This window comes from Schistocerca gregaria, chromosome 3, assembly GCF_023897955.1.
Source record: "Schistocerca gregaria isolate iqSchGreg1 chromosome 3, iqSchGreg1.2, whole genome shotgun sequence".
Classification (NCBI taxonomy): domain Eukaryota; kingdom Metazoa; phylum Arthropoda; class Insecta; order Orthoptera; family Acrididae; genus Schistocerca; species Schistocerca gregaria.
This window is the reverse complement of record NC_064922.1, coordinates 788,592,128-788,617,014: the sequence shown is the minus strand read 5'-3', so window position 1 is coordinate 788,617,014 and position 24,887 is coordinate 788,592,128. Positions and strand designations below refer to the sequence as shown.

Below are 24,887 nucleotides of genomic sequence, written 5' to 3'. Positions count from 1 at the left end.
ATCTCCTACACTGGCCGTACACCTCTGGTGATCGTCGAGGGGACACTGAATAGTACACGGTACATCCAAACCGTCATCGAACCCATCGTTCTACCATTCCTAGACCGGCAAGGGAACTTGCTGTTCCAACAGGACAATGCACGTCCGCATGTATCCCGTGCCACCCAACGTGCTCTAGAAGGTGTAAGTCAACTACCCTGGCCAGCAAGATCTCCGGATCTGTCTCCCATTGAGCATGTTTGGGACTGGATGAAGCGTCGTCTCACGCGGTCTGCACGTCCAGCACGAACGCTGGTCCAACTGAGGCGCCAGGTGGAAATGGCATGGCAAGCCGTTCCACAGGACTACATCCAGCATCTCTGCGATCGTCTCCATTGGAGAATAGCAGCCTGCATTGCTGCGAAAGATGGATATACACTGTACTAGTGCCGACATTGTGCATGCTCTGTTGCCTGTGTCTATGTGCCTGTGGTTCTGTCAGTGTGATCATGTGATGTATCTGACCCCAGGAATGTGTCAATAAAGTTTCCCCTTCCTGGGACAATGAATTCACGGTGTTCTTATTTCAATTTCCAGGAGTGTATTTTCTGTTTTCCTATCAGTATGCTTCTGTCGGTTGGCAACGCTTATTGATTTCTTTTGTGAAGTGACTGTTGGTTAAAGAGTTAAGAAGTTTGAAGTTTTCCGTACGAAGCGCAATGGCTGCGAGAAGAGAGACAGTGCACTGTTGATGAAGGTTTTTTATCAGAACAACAGCAATAGCAGCGCTGCAGTACTGAATATCGTTGTCAGAAACAGCTGCAGATGTCAATAATGGGCTAAAGAGTATGAGTAAATAATTTGGAGAAATAGGTGAATTAGGTGGAGCAGCAGGGAAAGGAGGTGGACCATGCCCACGATAGTTCTTGATGAACCTGTTGTGGCTATAGTCGACTGTGGAGAACATGCCTCAGATTTTGCAACCAATGCTCAAGCTTTGGCCCAAGAATTGTTTCTCCCGTGGTCAACAGCTCAAAAAAATTTGCAGCGCATTTTTCAGTGGTATCCCTACAAGATACATAAAGTGCACAAAATGAAGCCCCAGGGCAGGCTACAACGCCATGATTCTGCCCTTCATTTTGTGACACGCATGGAAATGGATGACATGTGGCTGGGGAATATTCTTTGGATGGACGGGGCACGTGTTACTCTGCGCGATGCCGTGAACCACAAAACTGTCATTTTCTCTGCCACGTGATGACTGGGTGTTGTGTGATGCCCTTAGGTTAGTTAGGTTTAAGTAGTTCTAAGTTCTAGGGGACTGATGACCATAGATGTTAAGTCCCATAGTGCTCAGAGCCATTTGAACCATTTTTTTGAACAAAGCTGTCGCATGCGGGGTTCTGTTCAAATGTGTGTGAAATCTTATGGAACTTAACTGCTAAGGTCATCAGTCCCTAAGCTTACACACTACTTAACCTAAAGTATCCTAAGGACAAACACACACACCCATTTCCGAGGGAGGACTCGAACCTCCGCCGGGACCAGCGGCACAGTCCATGACTGCAGCGCCTAAGACCTCTCGGCTAATCACACGCGGCCGCGGGTTTCTATTCCGACACATGGCATACGGGAACATCCCCTGCGCTCATCTTACGTGTCTTTGAGATGTTGTCTCACAAGCTCCTTCATTCTCGGTCCATTTTTCTTCCACGAGATGACACTTTGTGGGCCAGTTAGATGTACAGTGAGATGTGCACGTTATAAGGATCTTCTTGTACAACGACTGGTTCCAGCGCTGCAAGAATGCAACCGTGTTCACATCACTGTTTTCATGCAAGATGGGCGACGCCACTTGCCGCTTACCACGTGAAAGATTTACTTTGACAAAATCGTCGGTAATGACTGCATCATCGCTAGGCAATTTCGAGCCGTGTGACTTTCCAGATCTCCCGACCTCAATGTGGGTGGCTTCTGGTTGTGGGGATGTCAGAAAGATCGTGTCTATCAGGAATGTATCTGGACTATTCCTGATCTGCGGATGGCATACGGCGACATATCGCTCTGATTACACTGCATATACTGCAAGCAGCTGTCGACCGTGCCGTGTTACGGTGATGATGATGATGATGATGATGGTGGTGGTGATGTTTGGTTTGTGGGACGCTCAACCAGTGCTCATTCCAATCTCGCCACTTTCTTGAATGATGATAACATGATGAGGACAACGCAAACATCCAGTCATCTCGAGGCAGATGAAAATCCCTGACCTCGCCGTGAATCCTACCCTGGATCCCGTGCTCAGGAAGCGAGAACGCGACCGCGAGACCACGCCTTGTTACGGATGCAGCAGGTTTCCGAGTCGGGAGAACATACTGAACACATGTTGTAGCTTGTGACCATATCATAGTAAACATTCTACAATTACCGTTGTGATATATTTGATCGTTCCTCCAATTTTCCTGCAACCACAACACATTCTGCCTGCTTACAGCGCCATGTTGTCACTTTTGGCAGAGAGTGGAACTATTATTTTTTCAGCATACTCCGAGAGCGTATCAATTAATGAACATTCCCACAATGTCTCAGCGTCCTTCGACGTACACCGCCCACACTGTAGCACTCGGGACACCGTCAGTTTAATTACAATCACCTAGCACTTCAAATTCCTCCTTTTCAATTAGCCGACCTTAGTTTAAGATTAAATTCTGTCACTAAACTTGTGTGACTTTGCTGAACACGAGATGTTTACCTAGCATTTGCCAGAAATTATAACTTGCTAATTATCTGGTGATTAATTATTTGTATTTTCTTCATCTATACATACAAATCACTAAACGCCGACTTACTATTGTCCATGAAACAAAAAATCACATTAAAAGTTTAAGCGAGTTGACGATGCTGAAATATTTGAACAGCATGTGACACACACGAGAAGCTATATTTTATCAAAGATATGTAAGTATACCTTTTCGATCCATCAGGACCTCTGTCTATGACAATACCCTTGCACTCTATTACCTTAACTGTTGAGGTTGTCCGTAAACCCGTACTGTTTTGTACACTCCAGTCATCATAGAACAGAAATGGCTGGAGAATGTTAACTAGGTGAGTAAGTGCAGTCTATATTGTGTAAACTCCGTCTAAGAGTTGAGATGCATATCCTCTATTTAGCTCAAGTAATAGCTTCATTTTTTTGCAGAGAAAATTCATAAAATACTTTCTTTTTATTTCCAGGGTGGTATCATACCGGCTATACAGACAATTATCTGTAGATGGGCGCCTGATCACGAGAGAAGCAAGTTTTCTGTCATTTATCTTGGTAAGTTAAATATTTTACATATGACATAATAGTAATTGTGGGATTGTGCAGTCTAGAATACGTCGATCAGTGCTGAACGTTCAGCGAGGGTTTCATATCTACAAGTGGTTTGGCAATGTGTAAGTTATTTCCCAAATATCCTCTCAATTTCTCTACCAGTTTTCCATGACTAGCTCCTGTTACTTTAGTCACTGTTGTCTGCTTTCCATGGACGCCTCTATACTCTATCTGTTTAATGCAACATTTTCACTGGTATTCTTCGCTAGTCTGTTTTGCTTCTACCGTCGGCACTTTATAATATTATAGCAACAAAGTGGACTCTCATTCTGAATAAGTGGGATTCAGATAACTGTCCGAACTACCAGAGTTAAGTTTTTCGTGGATTCTCTAAGGTGAATTCAGAGCCTGTTATCAGAAGTGTAAAGCAGACTTCTTTTCCCATCCTCGCCCTCTCTGAGGTCATGGTCGCTTCTAATGACATCGCTATCAAGGGGGTTGTAAACACTAACCTTCCTTTTTCTCCTTATAGTTTCTTCGTACCAATTTTCACTGTGCGTGCAAAGAGTCAACGGTCACATGAAATTCTAAAGAGGTTTATAACCGTCACGTGTATTCATTGTTTCATAAGCTACACTCAACATAATTTTTAATTTTTATTTCGTCCTGATAAGACTTCTTTAATTTTTATTTCGTCTGTAAGAATGTGTTAAGGTCAAACATGTTGCTATTCACAGAAAGTTCTACTAACGTCTAATCTATGTCATTTCTCCTACCATATCTGAAATTTTCCTATGATAAATCGCTCTTTAGATTCTCTCCAATTTTCACTTTAAAATACCTAATTATCACGTGCGAGACAGATTTTATGTCTTCTATCAGTTTCTGTAACTCTCTGCATAGTTCTTTTAACTCGTACACAGATTGTGAAATGGCATAAATGACTTACCAGGAAGAACTTCGGTATTCTGTCGGATTCCTGCGCTATCAGTAGTATTGTTTATAATATTCTTATTTGTAACAACGCCGGCCGCGGTAGTCTAGCGGTTCTAGGCGCTCAGTCCGGAACCGCGCGACTGCTACGGTCGCAGGTTCGAATCCTGCCTCGGGCATGGATGTGTGTGATGTCTTTAGGTTAGTTAGGTTTAAGTAGTTCTAAGTTCTAGGGGACTGATGACCACAGATGTTAAGTCCCATAGTGCTCACAGACATTTATTTGTAACAAAGCCTAAACCAGAATTTCCTCCTTCCTCTGTCCCTCTCTTTTTCGCCGCGCTTGTAATGATCCAATTTCATCACAGTGTTTTTCCGACTTCACTATTTTTGGAGTTCGAAGTATTTCATATCAGACAAAAATGAAAAAAAGCAATTGCATTTGGGCATCTAAGGTCCATGTTATTATCTGTTTAGCCAAACGTAATGTAGCAAGCTATCAGTGCGGAAGTAGTATTATGTAGCCTGCGTTCCCTCTTAACATCACTCGCAGTATTCTTCCACATTCGCACGAGTTAGTAAGATCTCGGGCGAGCCCACCCAAGGTGGAATAGCCTTCCAGGGTCCGAAGAGAAGAGTTTGGCGAGACGCGACAACACTGCTAATTCTTGCAACAGTTTCAACCCATACCAGTGTTTTGAATAACAACACGACCAGGTTGCATGTCGATCATGTACTCTAAAGTTTCCAACCAACATCGTGTGGCAGTCAGGAGTGCAGTTTGGTGAGCAGCCCAATCTGTGTAGAGACCCGTTAAGTTTGTGTCCTTGTGGATGCTAACAGCTACAAGCTGTGAGCGTCTGGACAGGACACTGGGGTCTTTTCTGATTGGTTCCATTAATTGACACTACGACGTAACTTAGCCTCTCCCTGCAGTTCCTAACAATTAACATTTTATCACTATTTACATATCTTGCGGACGTTTCTTAACGTTACTTGACGTTGTTAGACTTAACGTACTTTTTTCTGAGAAAGAATATAGTATCGACAATAAAATGTTGTCTCGGACTCACTTTTTATCTACATCTACATCTACATGGTTACTGTGGAATTCACACTTCAGTGCCTGGCAGAGGGTTCATCGAACAATTTTCATACTACTTCTCTACCATTCCACTCTCGAATGGCGCGTAGGAAAAGGGAACACCTACATCTTTCCATTCGAGCTCTGATTTCTTTTATTTTATTATGATGATCATTTCTCCCTACGTTCGGAAGAGAGAGTTGGTGATTGATTTCTCGTAAATAGATCTCGCCGCAAAGAAAACCGCCTTTGTTTCAGTGACTGCCACCCCAACTCGCGTATAATATCAGTGACACTCTCACCCCTATTGGGCGATAACACGAAACGAGCTGCCCCTCTTTGCAGTTTTTTTATGTCCTCCGTCAATACTACCTGGTAAGGATCCCATACCGTGCAGCAATATTCCAGCAGAGGACGGACAAGTGTAATGTGGGCTGTCCCTTTAGTGGGTTTGTCGCATCTTTTAAGTTTTCTGCCAGCAATGCGCAGTCTTTGTTTCGCCTTCCTCACAATATTATCTATGTGGTCTTTCCAATTTAAGTTGTTCGTAATGGTAATTCCTAGGTATTTAGTCGAACTACAGCCCTTAGATTTGTGCGATTTATCGTATACCCAAAATTTATCTGATTTATTTTAGTACCCATGTGGATGACCTCGCACTTTTCTTTGTTTAGTGTTAATTGCCACTTTTCGCACCATACAGAAATTCTCTCTAGATCATTTTGTAACCGGAATTGAGCGTCCGATGATTTTACTAGACGGTAAATTACAGCGTCATCTGCAAACAATCTAACGGGGCTGCTCAGATTATCACCTTGATCATTTAGATAAATCAGGAAAATCAGTGATAGCCCTACCGATGCCTCATCCAACGCTGCACCTGCCTCTTGGGTACCTTACATGATGGAGGAGGGCTGCAGCAACGTCACACAGACATAAAAAATTAACGCAGTTGACATTAAATCTGACTGACTGGGCAATCTAGTGTTACGTGGCATTGTGGTGGACCTTACATTGTGTCAATTCTTTCTGGCCCAACTGGCTCCTCTCGGGCTCACATTTTAATACAGTGCCCAGTTGCATTAATTTGACCTTCTGTCAAAAGCCCGAATAACAACCTTTTACAGCGCGGACCGCTGAGGGACATGTACGAAGAGAGTCAGTGAGGCTATGGAGGGTACCAACAGTTATGTGGAGCCATGCTGACTCCAGTGCCATTTCCAGCTGCGTAAAGTTTCTCGGTTGAGAATCCACGACGCGAACAGCCTGACTGAAGTTGTCCTACAGATTCTCGATTGGGGTTAAATACGGGGAGTTTAGTGAGCAGGGGATTACTCGTGGTCCACCACAGTTGCGGCGGCGCCGTTTTTTGGTGAGGCCATTTTGCCATACACGGTATACTTTAATCATGGCGGCACATGTACAGTTTACAAATTCAGCTGTTTTGGAAATGCTTCCATCCTTGGCCCGAAAGCCAATGTTCGTGGACGTCAGATAATCTCATTGCGACAACGACTGCACTGTTGTCCACCCCCCCCCCCCCCCCCCCCCGCCCCCGACAAGCTTTATATACCCTCCACTGCTAGTGCTGCCAAGTGGGTGAAGCACGTTGACGCCAGACATAGGCGGTGGTCACATTATGGGGAGGTTTACTATCTTTGGTCCCAAAAAAGCATGTTCTTTGAGAATTTTTTTCTGGAGATGTGTCATAGATATCAATGTCAAATTTGCTCAAAATGTTTATTGATATTTCCTCTACAAACTGGAATTTTTTTCAACCGGAAATTTCGAAGAGCAAAGGCGGAAGTGCCGTCGGAACGAAACAAAATTTCGATGTAGACCTCCACGCGCGGTATGTCACAGGTCAGCCGGCTCGTTTGAAATGAAAATTGAGTTGTCGTTAGCGAAGTATATAAGATTCTTTAGGAGTTGTACCTCGCTTAAGTTATTTGGACCATAGGAAACGAAATGGCGGCCATTTGAAAAAATAGGGTCGATGGAGGAGGGCTGCAGCAACGTCACACAGACATAAAAAATTATCACAGTTGACATTAAATCTGACTGACTGGGTAATCTAGTGTTACGTGGCATTGTGGTGGACCTTACACTGTGTGGAAGACGAGAACATTGTGTCAATTCTTTATGGCCCAACTGACTCCTCTCGGGCTCACATTTTAACACAATGCCCAGTTGCATTAATTTGACCTTCTGTCAAAAGCCCGAATAACAACCTTTTGCAGAGCGGACCGCTGAGGGACATGTACGAAGAGAGTCAGTGAGGCTATGGAGGGTACCAACAGTTATGTGGAGCCATGCTGACTCCAGTACCATTTCCAGATGCGTAAAGTTTCTCGGTTGAGAATCCACGACGCGAACAGCTCGACTGAAGTTGTCCTATAGATTCTCGATTGGGGTTAAATACGGGGAGTTTGGTGAGCAGGGGATTTCATCGATTTTTCGACTTCGTCGGCCAAGTAAAAGTATTTATAGTTGTTGGATCGGAATAAAAGTGGTACAACTCCTAGACAATTTAGTTAGGTTCGTCGGAAACAAAGAATCATGCCAATAGGTTCAGTAAATTTGAAGTTACCATATCGCGCGATAAAAAGACGTCATTTCGAGAAAAACGCGTTTGAAGTTTTGACTACAGATAAATGCAATATTATGCAACATACGTTAAATCTGCTATTCCGGATCCATAAACTAGACCTTCCTCTTCCTCAAAGAGGGCGTTCTGCTCGATGTGGGCCATCCTGCGCTACTCCAGAGCCGCTCGTACGGCCGCTTGAATCCGGTGGTCGTCCGAATGCTTGGCGAACTGCGTCTAATAGAGCCCTAGAGCGACGTCCATCGTTGTCATGGTCTTCGGAATTGCTGAGTACCCTTAGTTGAAGCTGCTCACTGCCAGAAAAGTCGCAATCTCCACAGTCTTCGCACCAGACTGCAAATGCTTGGCGGTTAACTTCCAAACACACGCGTTCAAACTTTCATTTGAATTTTGTGTGTTTCCTCCCAAGCACCGGTACAATAACTCGTCCTCCGAAAGAAAAACACTGGTGCGTAAAAAAGGCCGATTTCGGCAAGTGCATTTTTTTGTTCAACCGCGAATAACAAACATTTCAGTTCTGTATTCGGAAAAACCGTTTCAGGGGTGGATTCTAAACACTTTTATGTATCCAAAAATGCAACTTTAAAAAAATCGGTTATTTAACCAAAAGACAGTAAACCTTCCCTTAATGTATTGCACAGTGTAAAAGTTGGCACATTGGCTCCCATATCGCTTGTTAACCACTTTTCATGGCCGTAATGTGTTGTCTCATTAGGTAGTTTGAAAATGACCATTAAAGTGTAGCGCACAAAGGAGTACAGAACTTTAAATGCGAACACTTTTAAGTTAGGCTTTACCGTGACTGTTACTGACATTAAATGAAACAACAAGTTTACTGTTACCAGTCACCGTTTTATTTTTTCCACGACGCGTTTCGAAGGTTTAAACCTCCATCATCGCGTGGATTTACAGTAGTTAGTATTACATATGTGTGTATGTTGTGTTACGTTTTTGGAGGAACTTGTGGCACTGCCTAGTAGAGAAACAAGACACTATTTCAGAATATGGTTTTGGATAACTTAACGACAAAAAAATTAACCTGGTATCTAATGGTAAACTTTAATAAGTAAACTAGAGTACCTCCAGTGGTAACAAGTTCCTTTTTCTGTCGTAACAATTCACATGTATACTGCCACATTTGTAAACAAATATGGCATCTGGAATCAGCTGGGTGCAAGGTTCGTACAGCAGAAGCCAATATGATCATTGTAATTCAAGCCTGTAACATTTCACCTAATTGTTATTAGCAAGTATGAAGTTTAAGCCATTTTAACATTTCACCTGATTGTATAAACGAGTACGAATGTTTAGCTGTTTTAACCTTTCATAATTGGATTTATATACCACCTGAAGTACACACACATATATTCGACTCCTCAAAACAAACACCTCCAAATGCCTTAACGATTATTCTGTAATAATGTTGTTACGATGTATATTCTTTGCACTTTGCGATTATGTCTTCTCTTCTGCTGTACGAACCTTGCACCCTGCTGATTCCAGACGCCATATTTGTTTACAAATGTGGCAGTATACATGTGAAGTGTTACGACAGAAAAAGGAACCTGTGACCACTGGAGGTACTCTAGTTTACTTATTAAAGTTTACCATTAGATATCAGTTTAATTTTTTTGTCAATAAGTTATCCAAAACCATATTCTGAAATAGTGTCTTGTTTATCTACTAGGCAGTGCCACAAGTTCCTCCGAAATCGTAACAAAACACACACATATATGTAATACTAACTAATGTAAATCCACCCGATGATGGAGGTTTAAACCTTCGAAACGCGTCGTGGAAAAAATAAAACGGTGACTGGTAACAGTAAACTTGTTGTTTCATTTAATGGAGTACAGAACGTTATTTTCCACCATTGACGGAATGGCTCTGTAAGACCAGTCTGAACAGCATTATTCGCAGTGCGCTATCCGGCGGTTTAGAGAGGTGAACCACTCCCGAATGGAATCCGCGGGTGGATTAATGACCATGGCTTGACACATCGGCCAGCCTGAGTGTGGTTTTTAGGCGGTTTCTCTCTCTCGTTAAGTCAAATACTGGGTTGATCCTAACTTCCAACTCAGAGGATGCGATATGCGAACAATTAAAATACGATAGCATACAGAACGAAGCTTACATATTCGAAGACAGACGGTGCACATAATTTGCCTTCCTTAGGTCGCCATGACGACGGCAGCGCCAGAAAGAACATCGGTCCACGAAGTTAACGAATATAAAACTTGCCAAATCCTGAAAAAGCCGACCTCATAGAGGGGATAAACTTTAAGGGAAACAAAAAGAAGACACAATGGATCTAAAAGTTTAGCTGATAGTATTGATGAGGTGGCCACTAACTATCGATGGGGCAGCGGGAGTATACAGGGTAGTCCATTGATAGTGATCGGACCAAATGTCGCACGAAATAAGCATCAAACGAAAAACCTACAAAGAACGGAACTCGTCTAGCTTGAAGGAGGAAACCAGATGGCGCTATGGTTGGCCCGCTAGATGGCGCTGCCACAGGTCAGACGGATATCAACTGCGTTTTTAAAAATAGGAACCCCCATTTTTGTTACATATTCGTGTAGTACGTCAAGAAATATGAATGTTTTAGCTGGACCACTTTTTTCGCTTTGTGATAGATGGCGCTGTAATACTCACAAACGTAGAAGTGCGTGGTATCATGTAACATTCCGCCAGTGCGGACGGTATTTGATTCGTGATACATTACCCATGTTAAAATGGACCGTTTGCCAATTGCGGAAAAGGTCGATATAGTGTAGATGTATGGCTATTGCGATCAAAATGCCCAACGGGCGTGTGCTATGTATGCTGCTCGGTATCCTGGACGACATCATCCAAGTGTGTAGAACGTTCACCGGATAGTTACGTTATTTAAGGAAACAGGAAGTGTTCAGCCATGTGAGGAACGTCAGCCACGACCTGCAACAAATGATGATGCCCGAGTAGGTATTTTAGCTACTGTCGTGGCTAATCCGCACATCAGTAGCGGACAAATTGGGCGACAATCGGGAATCTCAAAAACGTCTATGTTGAGAATGCTACTTCAACATCATTTGCACTCGTACCATATTTCTATGCACCAGGAATTGTATGGCGACGAATTTGCACGTCGTGTACAGTTCTGTCACTGGGCAGAAGAGAAATTACCGGTCGATGACAGATTTTTTGGGCGCATTCTATTTAGCGACGGAGCGTCATTCACCAACGGTAACGTAAACCGGCGTAATATACACTATTGGGCAACGGAAAATCCACGATGGCTGCGACAAGTGGAACATCAGCGACCTTGGCGGGTTAATGTATGGTGCGGCGTTATGGGAGGAAGGATAATTGGCCCTCATTTTATCGATGGCAATATAAATGGTGCAATGTATGCTGATTTCCTACGTAATGTTGTACCGATGTTACTACAAGGTGTTTCACTGCATGACAGAATGGCGATGTACTTCCAACATGATGGATGTTCGACACATAGCTCGCGTGCCGTTGAAGCAGTATTGAATAGCACATTTCATGACAGGTGGACTGGTCGTCGAAACACCGCTATACGGACTGGTCTTACTGGGCCATTTCGTCAATGGTGGAAAGTAACGCTCTGTAATCCTTTGTGCGCTACACATTAATGGCCATTTTCAAACTAGTTAATGAGACATTAGATTATGGCCCACACTTTCACCGGATATGACATGCCCCGATTTCTTTCTGTGGGGAAAGTTGAAGGATATTTGATATCTTGATCCACCGACAACGCCTGACAACATGCGTCAGCGCATTGTGAATGCATGTGCGAACATTACGGAAGGCAAACTACTCGCTGTTGAGAGGAATGTCGTTACACGTAATGCCAAATGCATCGAGGTTGACGGACATCATTTTGAGCATTTATTGCATTAATGTGGTGTCTACAGGTAATCACGCTGTAACAGCATGCGTTCATAAAGGTACATGTATCACATTGGAACAATCGAAATGAAATGTTCAAACGTACCTACGTTCTATATTTTAATTTAAAAAACCTACCTGTTGCCAACTGTTCGTCCAAAATTGTGAGCCATATGCTTGTGACTATTACAGCGCCATCTATCACAAAGTGAAGAAAATGGTCCAACTAAAACATTCATATTCCTTTACGTACTACACGAATATGCAATAAAAATGGGGGTTCCTATTTTTAAAAAAATACAGTTGATATACGTTTGACCTATGGCAGCGCCGTCTAGCGGGCCAACCATAGCGCCATCTGGTTTTCCCCTTGAAGCTAGACAAGTTTCGTTCTTTGTAGTTGTTTCGTTTGACGCTTATGTCGTGAGATATTTGGCCCGGTCACGTTCAATGGACCAGTCTGTATAGTGTTAACACCTGAAATCGCAAACTAAGAATAATTTCAGGAGTTGGCTTTCTGCAGAGACGGCGATGCTAGCGCTCTTTGTGGACCCAAACTGGAATATACCAGTAAGGAATATTTCGTGACACATGCACATTTGTGCTAGACGGGGACTAGAAAACGGATTTTTTGCTTTACGCAAACAATAGCCTTAATCAAGCCTATGTGAACATGTCTCCAGGCATTACTCAAACTTCTACGGCCGCTTATATTTGCTGCTATTACTTCGGAAAACTACTGTGAGATATTCCCTCAAGCGATATGTTATAACAGCACGAATATGGGACGTATTTGATGAAACACCGTGACTTACCCTGCCACAAAAGAATGTATTCCAATTAAATAAAAGTGGAAATGAAATCAATGGTGATACAAAAGTATGGGATGACATCAGAGAAAACGCTTCATAAATGCAGTACAATAAATATGTCGTAGCTAATAGAAATGTATATCAGATCGAGACTCTAACCCAGATCTCCAATTCATCGAGGGAAGTCGCCTTAATCACCTACACCGTCCAAGTACGTCCTTAGGATAGCATATTCATTACATTATAGGCTTAGCATTACTGAATAAATTTCCCGATTTCATTTTGCTTCATTTTGTTTTCATATATTTCATTCAGATCGTAACTATTCATTTCATTTAGTGAATTTAATGCAGGAGGTATATATTCCTGAAGCAGGGTAAGCCGCAGCCCTCCACTAAATCTGTTCACACAGAAGTGCTGTTCTCACTACGTGGGAGAGCTTCCTGTTTTAGTATTGAAAAGCAGTAAGTGGAAACGTCAGTGACAGCGGAAACCTGAATGAGTCTTGAAACAATACTCGGACGGCCTCAGTAATTAAGGCGACTAATCGTGATAAGCAGGGAATTCGAGTTAGAATCCTAGCTGACACGAATTTTCATTTATAAGAATGCCGTGCCGTGTGGCTAGAGCCTCCCGTCGGGTAGACCGTTCGCGTGGTGCAAGTCTTTCTAGTTGACGCCACTGCGGCAACTTGCGTTTCGATGGGGAGGAAATGATGATGATAAGGACAACACAACACCCAGTCCCTGAGCGGAGAAAATCTCCGACCCAGTCGCGAATCGAACCCGGGCCGTTAGGTATGACATTCCGTCGCGCCGACCACGCAGCTACCAGGGGCGGACATTTACAAGAATCACATCATCGCATTGAAGGTTCAGCATTTCTGGACGTACTCAGTGATATAATTTCATGTTATAGCGTCTTTATTGATTCTGGATTCCATTTCGTTTAACTGAATGTAATTCAGTTGCTATATATCCAGGTAAATTGCCTTAGAAGCAGAGTACCATCCAAACTATAAAATTTCAGTGCAATGCCAGCCAATAACCGGAAACAAGAAATTCAAACACCCGATTTCGAGATCTGTTTTCGAGAAAGTCTGTTTTCGAGAAAAGAGTTGTTTCTGTTGTATACTGCTCCAGTCATTTTGCTGAATCCATTTATTAGCTTTATGGTGGTACTTTCGACGACCACAGCTTTGTACGAATTAGATTCTCTACGGCCACAGAGAGATTAAAATGGTCATTTTTCCCACTCATTCTTCGAGAGTGGAACGATAGAGCAATACTCGGTACGTGGTTCTATGAAACCTCTTCCAACCTCTTAATCGTGAGAAATCATGTAGATATAGTTGTAAATGAAGTACGAAAAGCAGTGCCTACATTGTTGTGTGACCACTACGACGCCTTATTATGCGAAACAACACGGAAGATTGTCGGGAGCTGGAGTAAGAGCATCGAATGAAAGATAAAAAAGCATGCCGATGATGTGCTTACCAGATGGTTCCTTTAGTGCAAATATATAAAATAAAAATATTAGTAATGTTTTTTATTTGCATCGTATGTTTCTACAGCGCATATAATGGATTTTGCAGTCGTGTAGTACAGTTTGTCATTCGTTTGCCGGCAGGAGTGTTCGGAGGAACTCTGGTGTCGATGGCAGTGTCAGGCGCGCTGTGCGAGACGGCGGTCGGCTGGCCCCTGGCCTTCTACTTCTTCGGCGCCGTCGGGTTGCTGTGGTGCCTGCCGTGGTGTCTGCTCGCTCAAGACTCACCGGCGCAGCACCGGAGCATCGACCCAGTGGAGCGTCGCTACATTGAGGCTACAATCGTGTCTAGTGCCAAGGTTTCATTACCCTCCATATTATTTTTATGGTTCTTCTCTTATGACAGGACTGTTCTCTAAAGACTGAAAAGAAACTGACGGCACATTCCACGGTATATGTAACAGTACGATGTTGAGCAAGCAAAGATAATACACTACTGGCCATTAAAATTGCTACACCAAGAAGAATTGCTGATAATAAACGGGTATTCATTGGACAAATATATTATACCAGAACTGACATGTGATTACATTTTCACACAATTTGGGGCAAAGATCCTGAGAAATCAGTACCCAGAACAACCATCTCCGGCCGTAATAGCGGCCTTGATACGCCTGGGAATTGAGTCAAACAGAGCTTGGATGGCTTGTAAAGGTACAGCTGACATGCAGCTCCAACACGATACCACAGTTCATCAAGAGTAGTGACTGGCGTATTGTGACGAGCCAGTTGCTCAGCCACCATTGACCAGACGTTTTCAATTGGTGAGAGATCTGGAGAATGAGCTGTCCAGGGCGGCAGTCGAACATTTTCTGTATCCAGAAAGGCCCGTACAGGACCTGCAACATGTGGTGCTGGAATGTAGGGTTTCTCAGGGATGGAATGAAGGATAGAGCTACGGGTCGTAACACATCTCAAATGTAACGCCCACTGTTCAAAAAGCCGTCAATGCGAACAAGAGGTGACCGAGACGTGTAACCAACGGCACCCCATACCATCACGCCGGGTGATACGCCAGTATGGCGACGACGAATACACGCTTCCAATGTGCGTTCACCGCGATGTCGCCAAACACGGATGCGACCATCATGATGCTGGATTCATCTAAAAAAAATGACATTTTTCCATTCGTGCACCCAGGTTCGTCGATGAGTAAACCATCGCAGGCACTCCTGTCTGTGATGCAGCGTCAAAGGTAAGAGCAGCCATGGTCTCCGAGCTGATAGTCCATGCTGCTGCAAACCTTGTTGAACTTTTCGTGTAAATGGTTGTTGTCTTGCAAACGTCCCCATCTGTTGACTCAGGGATCGAGACGTGGCTGCACGATCCGTTGCAGCCATGCGGATAAGATGCCTGTCATCTCGACTGTTAGCGATACGAGGCTGTTGGGATCTAGCACGGCGATCCGTATTACCCTCCTGAACCCACCGATTCCACATTCTGCTAACAGTCATTGGATCTCTACCAACGGGGCGATAGGCTACAACCCGACCTTTATCAAAGTTGGAAACGTGATGGTACGCATTTGTCCGCCTTACACGAGGCATCACAACCACGTTTCACCAGGCAACGACGGTCAACTACTGCTTGTGTATGAGAAATCGGTTGGAAAGTTTCCTCATGTCCGCACGTTGTAGTTGTCGCCACCGGCGCCAGCCTTGTGTGAATGATCTGAAAAGCTAGTCATTTGCATGTCACAGCATCTTCTTCCTGTCGGTCAAATTTCGCGTCTGTAGCACGTCATCTTCGTGGTGTAGCAATTTTAATGGCCAGTAGTGTATATGAAGACTTCTAAAAAGGGAGATGAAAATTCAATGAATAGAAAACTATGAAAGAATGAGACTATGGAAAATTCCCCTAGCCAGTGCTCAACAGCACAAGTAACAGTAGAGAGTAATATATTAGAAAGTCGGAACGTAAAACCAAAGATAACAACTAAATAGAGCAGACTGTTACCAAAGGTATAACGAAAACAGAGATGATGATACTTTCAATAACACAGGGAACTATCGTATCGATGAAAAAAAGAAAATAGAGGAAAATGCAAAGGATGGACAAGTGGACCAAATGAAATTAACAGAAAGTGTTAAACGTTAACTGTTAAAGTATGAGAAAGGTATGTAAAGAAACTGAGACGAATGTGGCCAGAACAAAATCAATGCCGCTTGGGTGAAGTTGAAATGTAATTCCGGGCAAGTAAAACGAAAAGCTTCAGAGGGGTAATCTATTTCAAGCGTAGAAAAAAGAGAAAATAAAAGAGAGCTATCTATACATTAAAAGCCTGCTCGGAGAAGGAAGGAAAGAATTTTTATGGCTGAACATCCTTTTCAAAGGAACCATTTTGGCATTTGCCTCGTGAGATCTAGGGAAACCACGGATGACCTAAATCAGGATCGCCGAACACGGAATTGAACTCTGCTCTTTTAGCATATAAGTCGAGTGTCATTGCTGGAGAACACTGCCGAAATGTAACAGAAGATCGGAAGAAGGTTGAAAAGTAAGAAGTCGTTGTTAGTGTAATGTGTTACTTATTCCATACAGCATTGAATTATCAGACCTCAAATAAATCAAAAGGGCCTACGATACACATTCGGAGTTGTGTTAATCAGAACCCTAACGAGAGTAATGTAGAAAAGAAGGGAGTGAAAAGCTGAAGATACACTGCACAAAACGCAATGAGGTGTCAAAACAGGCGGAAAAACATACAGGAGAAGCAACTCTTTCTTTGCGTTTAGTAATGGAAGTACAGTAAAAACAAAAGTCACAATACGTTCCTAGCCTTTGTGAAAAGAGAAAGCCTTCGAAAATATAAGGTTGCGTCAAATGTTGGCGGTACCGAAACGAATGGAGATAAAGTGGTGAGCTGTATAATTATAAAAAATGTTCGAATGTGTGTGAATTCCTAAGGGACAAAACTGCTGAGGTCATCGGTCCCTAGACTTACACACTACTTAAACTAACTTATGCTAAGGATAACACACACATTCATGCCCGAGGGAAGACTGGACCGTCCGGTTGAAGGGGCCGCGCAATCCGTGACATGATGCCTTAAACCGCGCGGCCAATCCGCGCGGCTGTATAATTATAACATCTACAAAAATCCAAGAGGGCATGATATAAGGGTGTTTCAAAATTCTTATCACAGGCTCCTAGGGGTTGCGCATATTGTGTATGGAACCAGGGACCTAGAAACGACGGAGAGGATTCGTCCCGCCGTTGCCCACAGTGCTCCACAACCCTACAACAGGCCACGGCAGTCCACCCACTCCGCCGCCTCCCCACATCGAACCCAGGGTTATTGTGAGGTTCGGCCCCCAGTATGTGGAGTCCGTCCTTCCGGCAATCTTTCCTTTTTCGATTTCTTAATATCTTTCATGCAGCCATTTTGGCTTAGCTTGCCTGCCATTCCTATTTATTTCATTCCAAAGTGACTTCTATTCCTGTGTTCCTGAATTTCCCTGAATACTTTTGTAGTTTCTTCTTTCGTCGATCAGCTGAAGTATTCCTTCTGTTATTCATGGTTCCTTCGCAGTTACCTTCCTTGTACCTACAGTTTTATTTCCAACTTCTGTGACTGCCCTTTTAAGGAACGCCCATTCCTCTTGAACTTAACTGCCTACCGAGATGTTCATTATCGCAGTAGCTATAACCTCAGAGAACTTCATGTGTATCTCTTCATTCCTTAGAACTTCCGTATTTCACTTACTTGTTCATTGATTGTTCCTGGCTATTCTCTTAAATTTGATCCACCTCTTCATTATTACTGAATTGTGATCTGAGTTTATATCTGTTCCTGATTAAGCCTTACAATCCAGTGTCTGATTTCGGAATTTCTGTCTGACCATGATGTGATCTAACTGAAATCTTCACGTATCTGCTAAGCGTAAAGCTACTAAAATGTGGTTATGTGGCCATTCAGTATGGTGCAATATCGGAGACTATCACAGTGAGGTATCAGTTAGATTACATAGGCTAATTAAAAATTTGCCGACACCTTTGGGATCTTACAGGCGACAATATTACACCTAGCTCAGAGTTGATGTAGATGAAAGTTCCCACAGGATAAAAGCACCAAAAAAAATCTTAGATTCGGCTAGAGCGCTCCCACTTACACACGTAAATCAAGGCCTTGTCTCCTTGTCACTTGGCTATCAAGCTACTATGAAAAATATGGTATGTAGGGAACATGGACGTAAAACCAGTCTATAACCAGTTAACAGTGAAGTCAGCAACTGCGATAGGTTCCAGCTGTGTCCTGCTCCTTTCTCGATCTGAAGGTGGAGGCGTGGGATGATGCGACCAAAGCAGGCTGTATTAACAGGCCGACTACCTCCGACAATCGTCAGCTCCGTCCTCTTCGTCTGATCTAAGCTGGGCTTTTCTTGAGTTTATAATCTTTCCTCCGCTTCACAACGCGTCTAAAATCTGCTCCTAGCGGGCACGATCTTTTATTTCTGAACAATGCTCACAATACCCCGTTCTGCATGATGATAATACAGTAGCAAAGGGAAATAGGTGGCAAAATTTCTGTACGCGGCGTGGGCTTGTGTTTTGCAGGTGTTCTAGCAGTGATACTAAGGATTATCTTTCTCCTCAGCTTATATTCCTCGGCATAAGACTCCAGAAGAGACTTCAGGGCACTAAACTCGCCTTCAGATTGTTAACTTGGCTCTTTGTTCACTAGACTTGTAATTTTGCACAATGAAAGCTGGTCAGTTAATAAGTTGACAAACAGTCTCCACTTTCCCATTAAAGTGGTTCCTTCACGAGGATATTAAGTAAAACTTACAACATCCCTCAAATTTTAATAATATGTTTGCAAGGTTACGATTCCACAGTTTGAATAAAAACAGTTGTTAGATAAGGAAGTAATGGGGAAAATACATGCATGTCTGACTCAAATGTCGAGTCAAATCGGGTGATTGACAGTGTTTCTCTGGTATTACAGAAGAAGCTGCCTGTGCCTTGGAAGAGAATCCTGCTGTCACCACCCCTGTGGGCTTTCGTCTCACTTATGATTACATTAGACTGGACGTACTACCTGCTCATCACATCGCTGCCGCTCTACATAGCCAACATTCTTCACTTCGACGTGCGAAGCGTAAGTTGTCTATCATAAAATCTGGCTAAAATATTATCCAAAGAAGTCTGACAATTTGTTTTGTTTTTTAATTGTTTTGTCAGTCTGTTGTTGTTGTTGTGGACTTCAGTCCTGAGACTGGTTTGATGCAGCTCTCCATGCTACTCTATCCTGTGCAAGCTTCTTCATCTCCCAGTACCTACTGCAGCCTACATCCCTCTGAATCTGCTTAGTGTAGTCATCTCTTGGTCTCCCTATACGATTTTTACCCTCCACGCTGCCCTCCAATACTAAATTGTGATCCCTTGATGCCTCAGAACATGTCCTACCAACCGATCCCTTCTTCTGGTCAAGTTGTGCCACAAACTTCTCTTCTCCCCAATCCGATTCAATACTTCCTCATTAGTTATGTGATCTACCCATCTAATCTTCAGCATTCTTCTGTAGCACCACATTTCGAAATCTCCTATTCTCTTCTTGTGCAAACTATTTATCGTCCATGATTCACTTCCATACATGGCTACACTCCATACAAATACTTTCAGAAATGACTTCCTGACACTTAAATCTATACTCGATGTTAACAAATTTCTCTTTTTCAGAAACGCTTTCCTTGCCATTGCCAGTCTACATTTTATATCCTCTATACTTCGACCATCATCAGTTATTTTACTCCCCAAATAGCAAAACTCCTTTACTACTTTAAGTGTCTCATTTCCTAATCTAATTCTCTCAGCATCATCCGACTTAATTCGACTACATTCCATTATCCTTGTTTTGCTTTTGTTGATGATCATCTTATATCCTCCTTTCAAGACACTGTCCATTCCGTTCAACTGCTGTTCCAAGTCCTTTGCTGTCCCTGACGGAATTACGATGTCATAGGCGAACCTCAAAGTTTTTATCTCTTCTCCGTGGATTTTAATACCTACTCCGAATTTTTCTTTTGTTTTCTTTACTGATTGCTCAATATACAGATTGAATAACATCGGGGAGAGACTACAACCCTGTCTCACTCCCTTCCCAACCACTGCCTCCCTTTCATGTCCCTCGACTCTAATAACTGCCATCTGGTTTCTGTAAAAATTGTAAATAGCCTTTCGCTCCCTGTATTTTACCCCTGCCACCTTCAGAATTTGAAAGAGAGTATTCCAGTCAACATTGTCAAAAGCTTTTTGTAAGTCTACAAATGCTAGAAACGTAGGTTTGCCCTTCCTTAATCTATTTTCTAAGATGAGTCGTAGGGTCAGTATTGCTTCACGTGTTCCAACATTTCTACGGAATCCAAACTGATCTTCCCCGAGGTCGGCTTCTACTAGTTTTTCCATTCGTCTGTAAAGAATTCGCGTTAGTATTTTGTAGCTGTGACTGTCTATAATACCACAAGTAATTCTTCGGCAATAGAAATGATCGTTTTTGCCGGTCTGCTTGGCTTCCTTAAATAAGAGCTGAGCCAAGAGCGAGCGGAGCGTTTGGAAAATAGAAATTATTGTTTATTTGTAATTCAGTATAAAGTCAGTTCTCTATTTACTATGGAGTACAAACGTCTAAACGCTTTGTATCAACTGCAACCCTACGTTGCTTTATATTTCCACACTCTGACAAATTTTTCGAATAATAGTTGTGTTGTAGTATTGAGTACATGGGATGTAGATGTCTGACATTATATTATCCTAGTAAAGATACGTAATGTTCTAATACAGAGTGTAGAGTGCCTCACGAGACCTGTCATAAATCATTAGCGAATACAGATTCAGAAAACCACATAGCGCACAGTTCGACTCTCTTTGGGGTAGCGCAAGTCACTGTTAATTCAGAAACGTAGACCACAAATCCAGAAAGGAGAGTGACCAGACCTACCGCACATTTTTTCGTTCGCAAACTACAAATTCCTTTTTAACAGAATAAATAAATTTCCGTTCTTTTCACTCTGACCGTTACAATCACTAAGCAATTACAGGACGTCACAACTGCTTAACATAATAAATTGAAGTTAATGAAGAAAACGTATTTCTCAGTGGACCAAACAACGCACTTCATCAGAGCTACATCGTCTTGAGAGAAATGTAGTTACAGCCCTTCTTCAAATAGGATTACCGCACTGATCGGAATACAATGAGATGATTACATATCAGCGCATAACCACAACCTTTCTCATTGAATTTCTTACATTCCTAGTTAAAAAAAAAAAATGTTCAAATGTGTGTGGAATCTTATGGTACTTAACTCCTAAGGTCATCAGTCCCTAAGCTTACACACTACTTAACTTAAATTATTCTAAGTACAAACACACACACCCATGCCCGAGAGAGGACTCGAACCTCCGCCGGCACCAGCCGCACAGTCCATGACTGCAGCTCCCTAAACCGCGCGGCTTACATTCCTAGTCCTCACAACCCATTCAGATTTCTCTTTTCTAGATAGTGGCAAGAAGGAAATTAAGAAGATTAGGATTTAACGTCGCGTCAACGTCGAGGTCATTAGAGACGGAGCATAAACTTGGACTGCTTCAAAGGTGGGGAAGGAAATCGGCCGCGCCCTTTCAAAGGAACCATCCCGGCCTTTGTCTGGAGAGATTTAGAGACATAACAGAAAACTTAAATCTGGATGGCAGGACGAGCATTTGAACAGTCGTTTTACCGAATACGAGTCCAGTGTGCTAACCATTACGCCCTCTCGCTCGGTAGGTACTCGGAGTATATCTTGAGGCATTGTGAATTGTGTAAAGAAAGGAATCTGTTAAATATGTCACAGGCTGTGTGATACGAGTGTTCTAAGTAAACTAGAAAGTAATACGTGATGCACAATATTAGTGATTCATGAGGGCACTGGCAACAAATCAGAGATTCAGTTTTTTTGCCTGGAATCGAAGGAAACATGTTGTAATGACTGTGGAAAATTGCTGCTTAATAAAACTGTTCTTAATAAAGTTCCTACACATTATTATAAGAAAACTGTTATTATAATGGGCGATCAAAAAGTTTCTGCTCAAACGCCGTGCAGACCAAAATCGGTACGCCAGTCAGACAAAGTAGGCGTAAGAATTGAGTTAATCATCCCATCAACGCAAGATAGCAACTGGCAAAACACCGTGTCCTGCAGCGTGAAGAAGTCAGTAATTGCCTGCTCCACGTCCTCGTCCGACAGCAATCGTTGACCCTTCGAAGCCTCTTTTAAGGGATTTAAGCGATTGGATGAAAACTGCATGGGGAGAGGCCAGGACTACAGTGTGCATACTCCAGTGCCTCCCACTTGAGTTGGCATAACTTCTGCGTACGACATTTGAAATATGAAGAATTGTGTTATCATGAAGCAACAGCATTCCGCAATGGTGGTTTTCGACGAAGATACTGCCCCATAAACATTCTTCATTCTCCGATGGATGTCTACAGGTGTTTGTCCTTCGACAGCCAAGAAAAGAATGACAGCACGTTGGTCCTACTAGGAAAGATTTGGTAATAGCGTCTTAATAGTTCAAGTTCCACCGTTTACCACACTCTCGTCGGAAAGTCACAAATGTCACCCTAATCCGTTGCCTATACGTCAGTGCAGCTTTACTGTATGATTAAATGATGATGGCGTCCTCTTGGGTAAAATATTCCGGAGGTAAAATAGTCCCCCATTCGGATCTCCGGGCGGGGACTACTCAAGAGGATGTCGTTATCAGCAGAAAGAAAACTGGCGTTCTACGGATCGGAGCGTGGAATGTCAGATCCCTTAATCGGGCAGGTAGGTTAGAAAATTTAAAAAGGGAAATGGATAGGTTAAAGTTAGATATAGTGGGAATTAGTGAAGTTCGGTGGCAGGAGGAACAAGACTTCTGGTCAGGTGACTACAGGGTTATAAACACAAAATCAAATAGGGGTAATGCAGGAGTAGGTTTAATAATGAATAGCAAAATACGAATGCGGGTAAGCTACTACAAACAGCATAGTGAACGCATTATTGTGGCCAAGATAGATACGAAGCCCACACCTACTACACTAGTACAAGTTTATATGCCAACTAGCTCTGCATATGACGAGGAAATTGAAGAAATGTATGATGAAATAAAAGAAATTATTCAGATAGTGAAGGGAGATGAAAATTTAATAGTAATGGGTGACTGGAATTCGAGTGTTGGAAAAGGGAGAGAAGGAAACGTAGTAGGTGAATTTGGATTGGGGCAAAGAAATGAAAGAGGAAGCCGCCTGGTAGAATTTTGCACAGAGCACAACTTAATCATAGGTAACAATTGGTTCAAGAATCATAAAAGAAGGTTATATACATGGAAGAATCCCGGAGATACTAAAAGGTATCAGATAGATTATATAATGGTAAGACAGAGATTTAGGAACCAGGTTTTAAATTGTAAGACATTTCCAGGGGCAGATGTGGACTCTGACCACAATCTGTTGGTTATGACCTGTAGATTAAAACTGAAGAAACTGCAAAAAGGTGGGAATTTAAGGAGATGGGACCTGGATAAACTAAAAGAACCAGAGGTTGTACAGAGTTAGAGGGTGAGCATAAGGGAGCAATTGACAGGAATGGGGCAAAGAAATACAGTAGAAGAAGAATGGGTAGCTTTGAGGGATGAAGTAGTGAAGGCAGCAGAGGATCAAGTAGGTAAAAAGACGAGGGCTACTAGAAATCCTTGGGTAACGGAAGAAATATTGAATTTAATTGATGAAAGAAGAAAGTATAAATATGCATTAAATGAAGCAGGCAAAAAGGAATACAGACGTCTCAAAAATGAGATCGACAGGAAGTGCAAGATGGCTAAGCAGGGATGGCTAGAGGACAAATGTAAGGACGTAGAGGCTTATCTCACTAGGGGTAAGATAGATACTGCCTACAGGAAAATTAAAGAGACCTTTGGAGAAAAGAGAACCACTTGTATGAACATCAAGAGCTCAGATGGAAACCCAGTTCTAAGCAAAGAAGGGAAAGCAGAAAGGTGGAAGGAGTATATAGAGGGTCTATACAAGGGCGATGTACTTGAGGACAATATTATGGAAATGGAAGAGGACGTAGATGCAGACGAAATGGGAGACATGATACTACGTGAAGAGTTTGACAGAGCACTGAAAGACCTGAGTCGAAACAAGGCCGCCGGAGTAGACAACATTCCATTGGAACTACTGACGGCCTTGGGAGAGCCATTCCTGACAAAACTCTACCATCTGGTGAGCAAGATGTATGAGACAGGCGAAATACCCTCAGACTTCAAGAAGAATATAATAATTCCAATCTCAAAGAAAGCAGGTGTTGACAGATGTGAAAATTACCGAACTATCAGTTTAATAAGTCACAGCTGGAAAATACTAACGCGAATTTTTTACAGACGAATGGAAAAACTAGTAGAAGCCGACCTCGGGGAAGATCAGTTTGGATTTCGTAGAAATGTTGGAACACGTGAGGCAATACTGACCCTACGACTTATCTTAGAAGCTAGATTAAGGAAGGACAAACCTACGTTTCTAGCATTTGTAGACTTAGAGAAAGCTTTTGACAATGTTGACTGGAATACGCTCTTTCAAATTATGAAGGTGGCAGGGGTAAAATATAGGGAGCGACAGGCTATTTGCAATTTGTACAGAAACCAGATGGCAGTTATAAGAGTCGAGGGACATGAAAGGGAA

General features: G+C 42.7%; 1 protein-coding gene across 1 annotated transcript in view; it reads left to right on the top strand.

Annotated features, from left to right (window-relative positions):
• LOC126354244 (sialin-like) overlaps positions 1-24,887 on the top strand; it is an 85,965-nt gene that overhangs the window by 37,794 nt on the left and 23,284 nt on the right. The window contains exons 4-6 of the mRNA XM_050003746.1: positions 3,217-3,301; positions 14,268-14,482; positions 19,132-19,284. Of these exons, the coding sequence (XP_049859703.1) occupies positions 3,217-3,301; positions 14,268-14,482; positions 19,132-19,284 (453 nt within the window). The remainder of the gene's footprint in view (positions 1-3,216; positions 3,302-14,267; positions 14,483-19,131; positions 19,285-24,887) is intronic.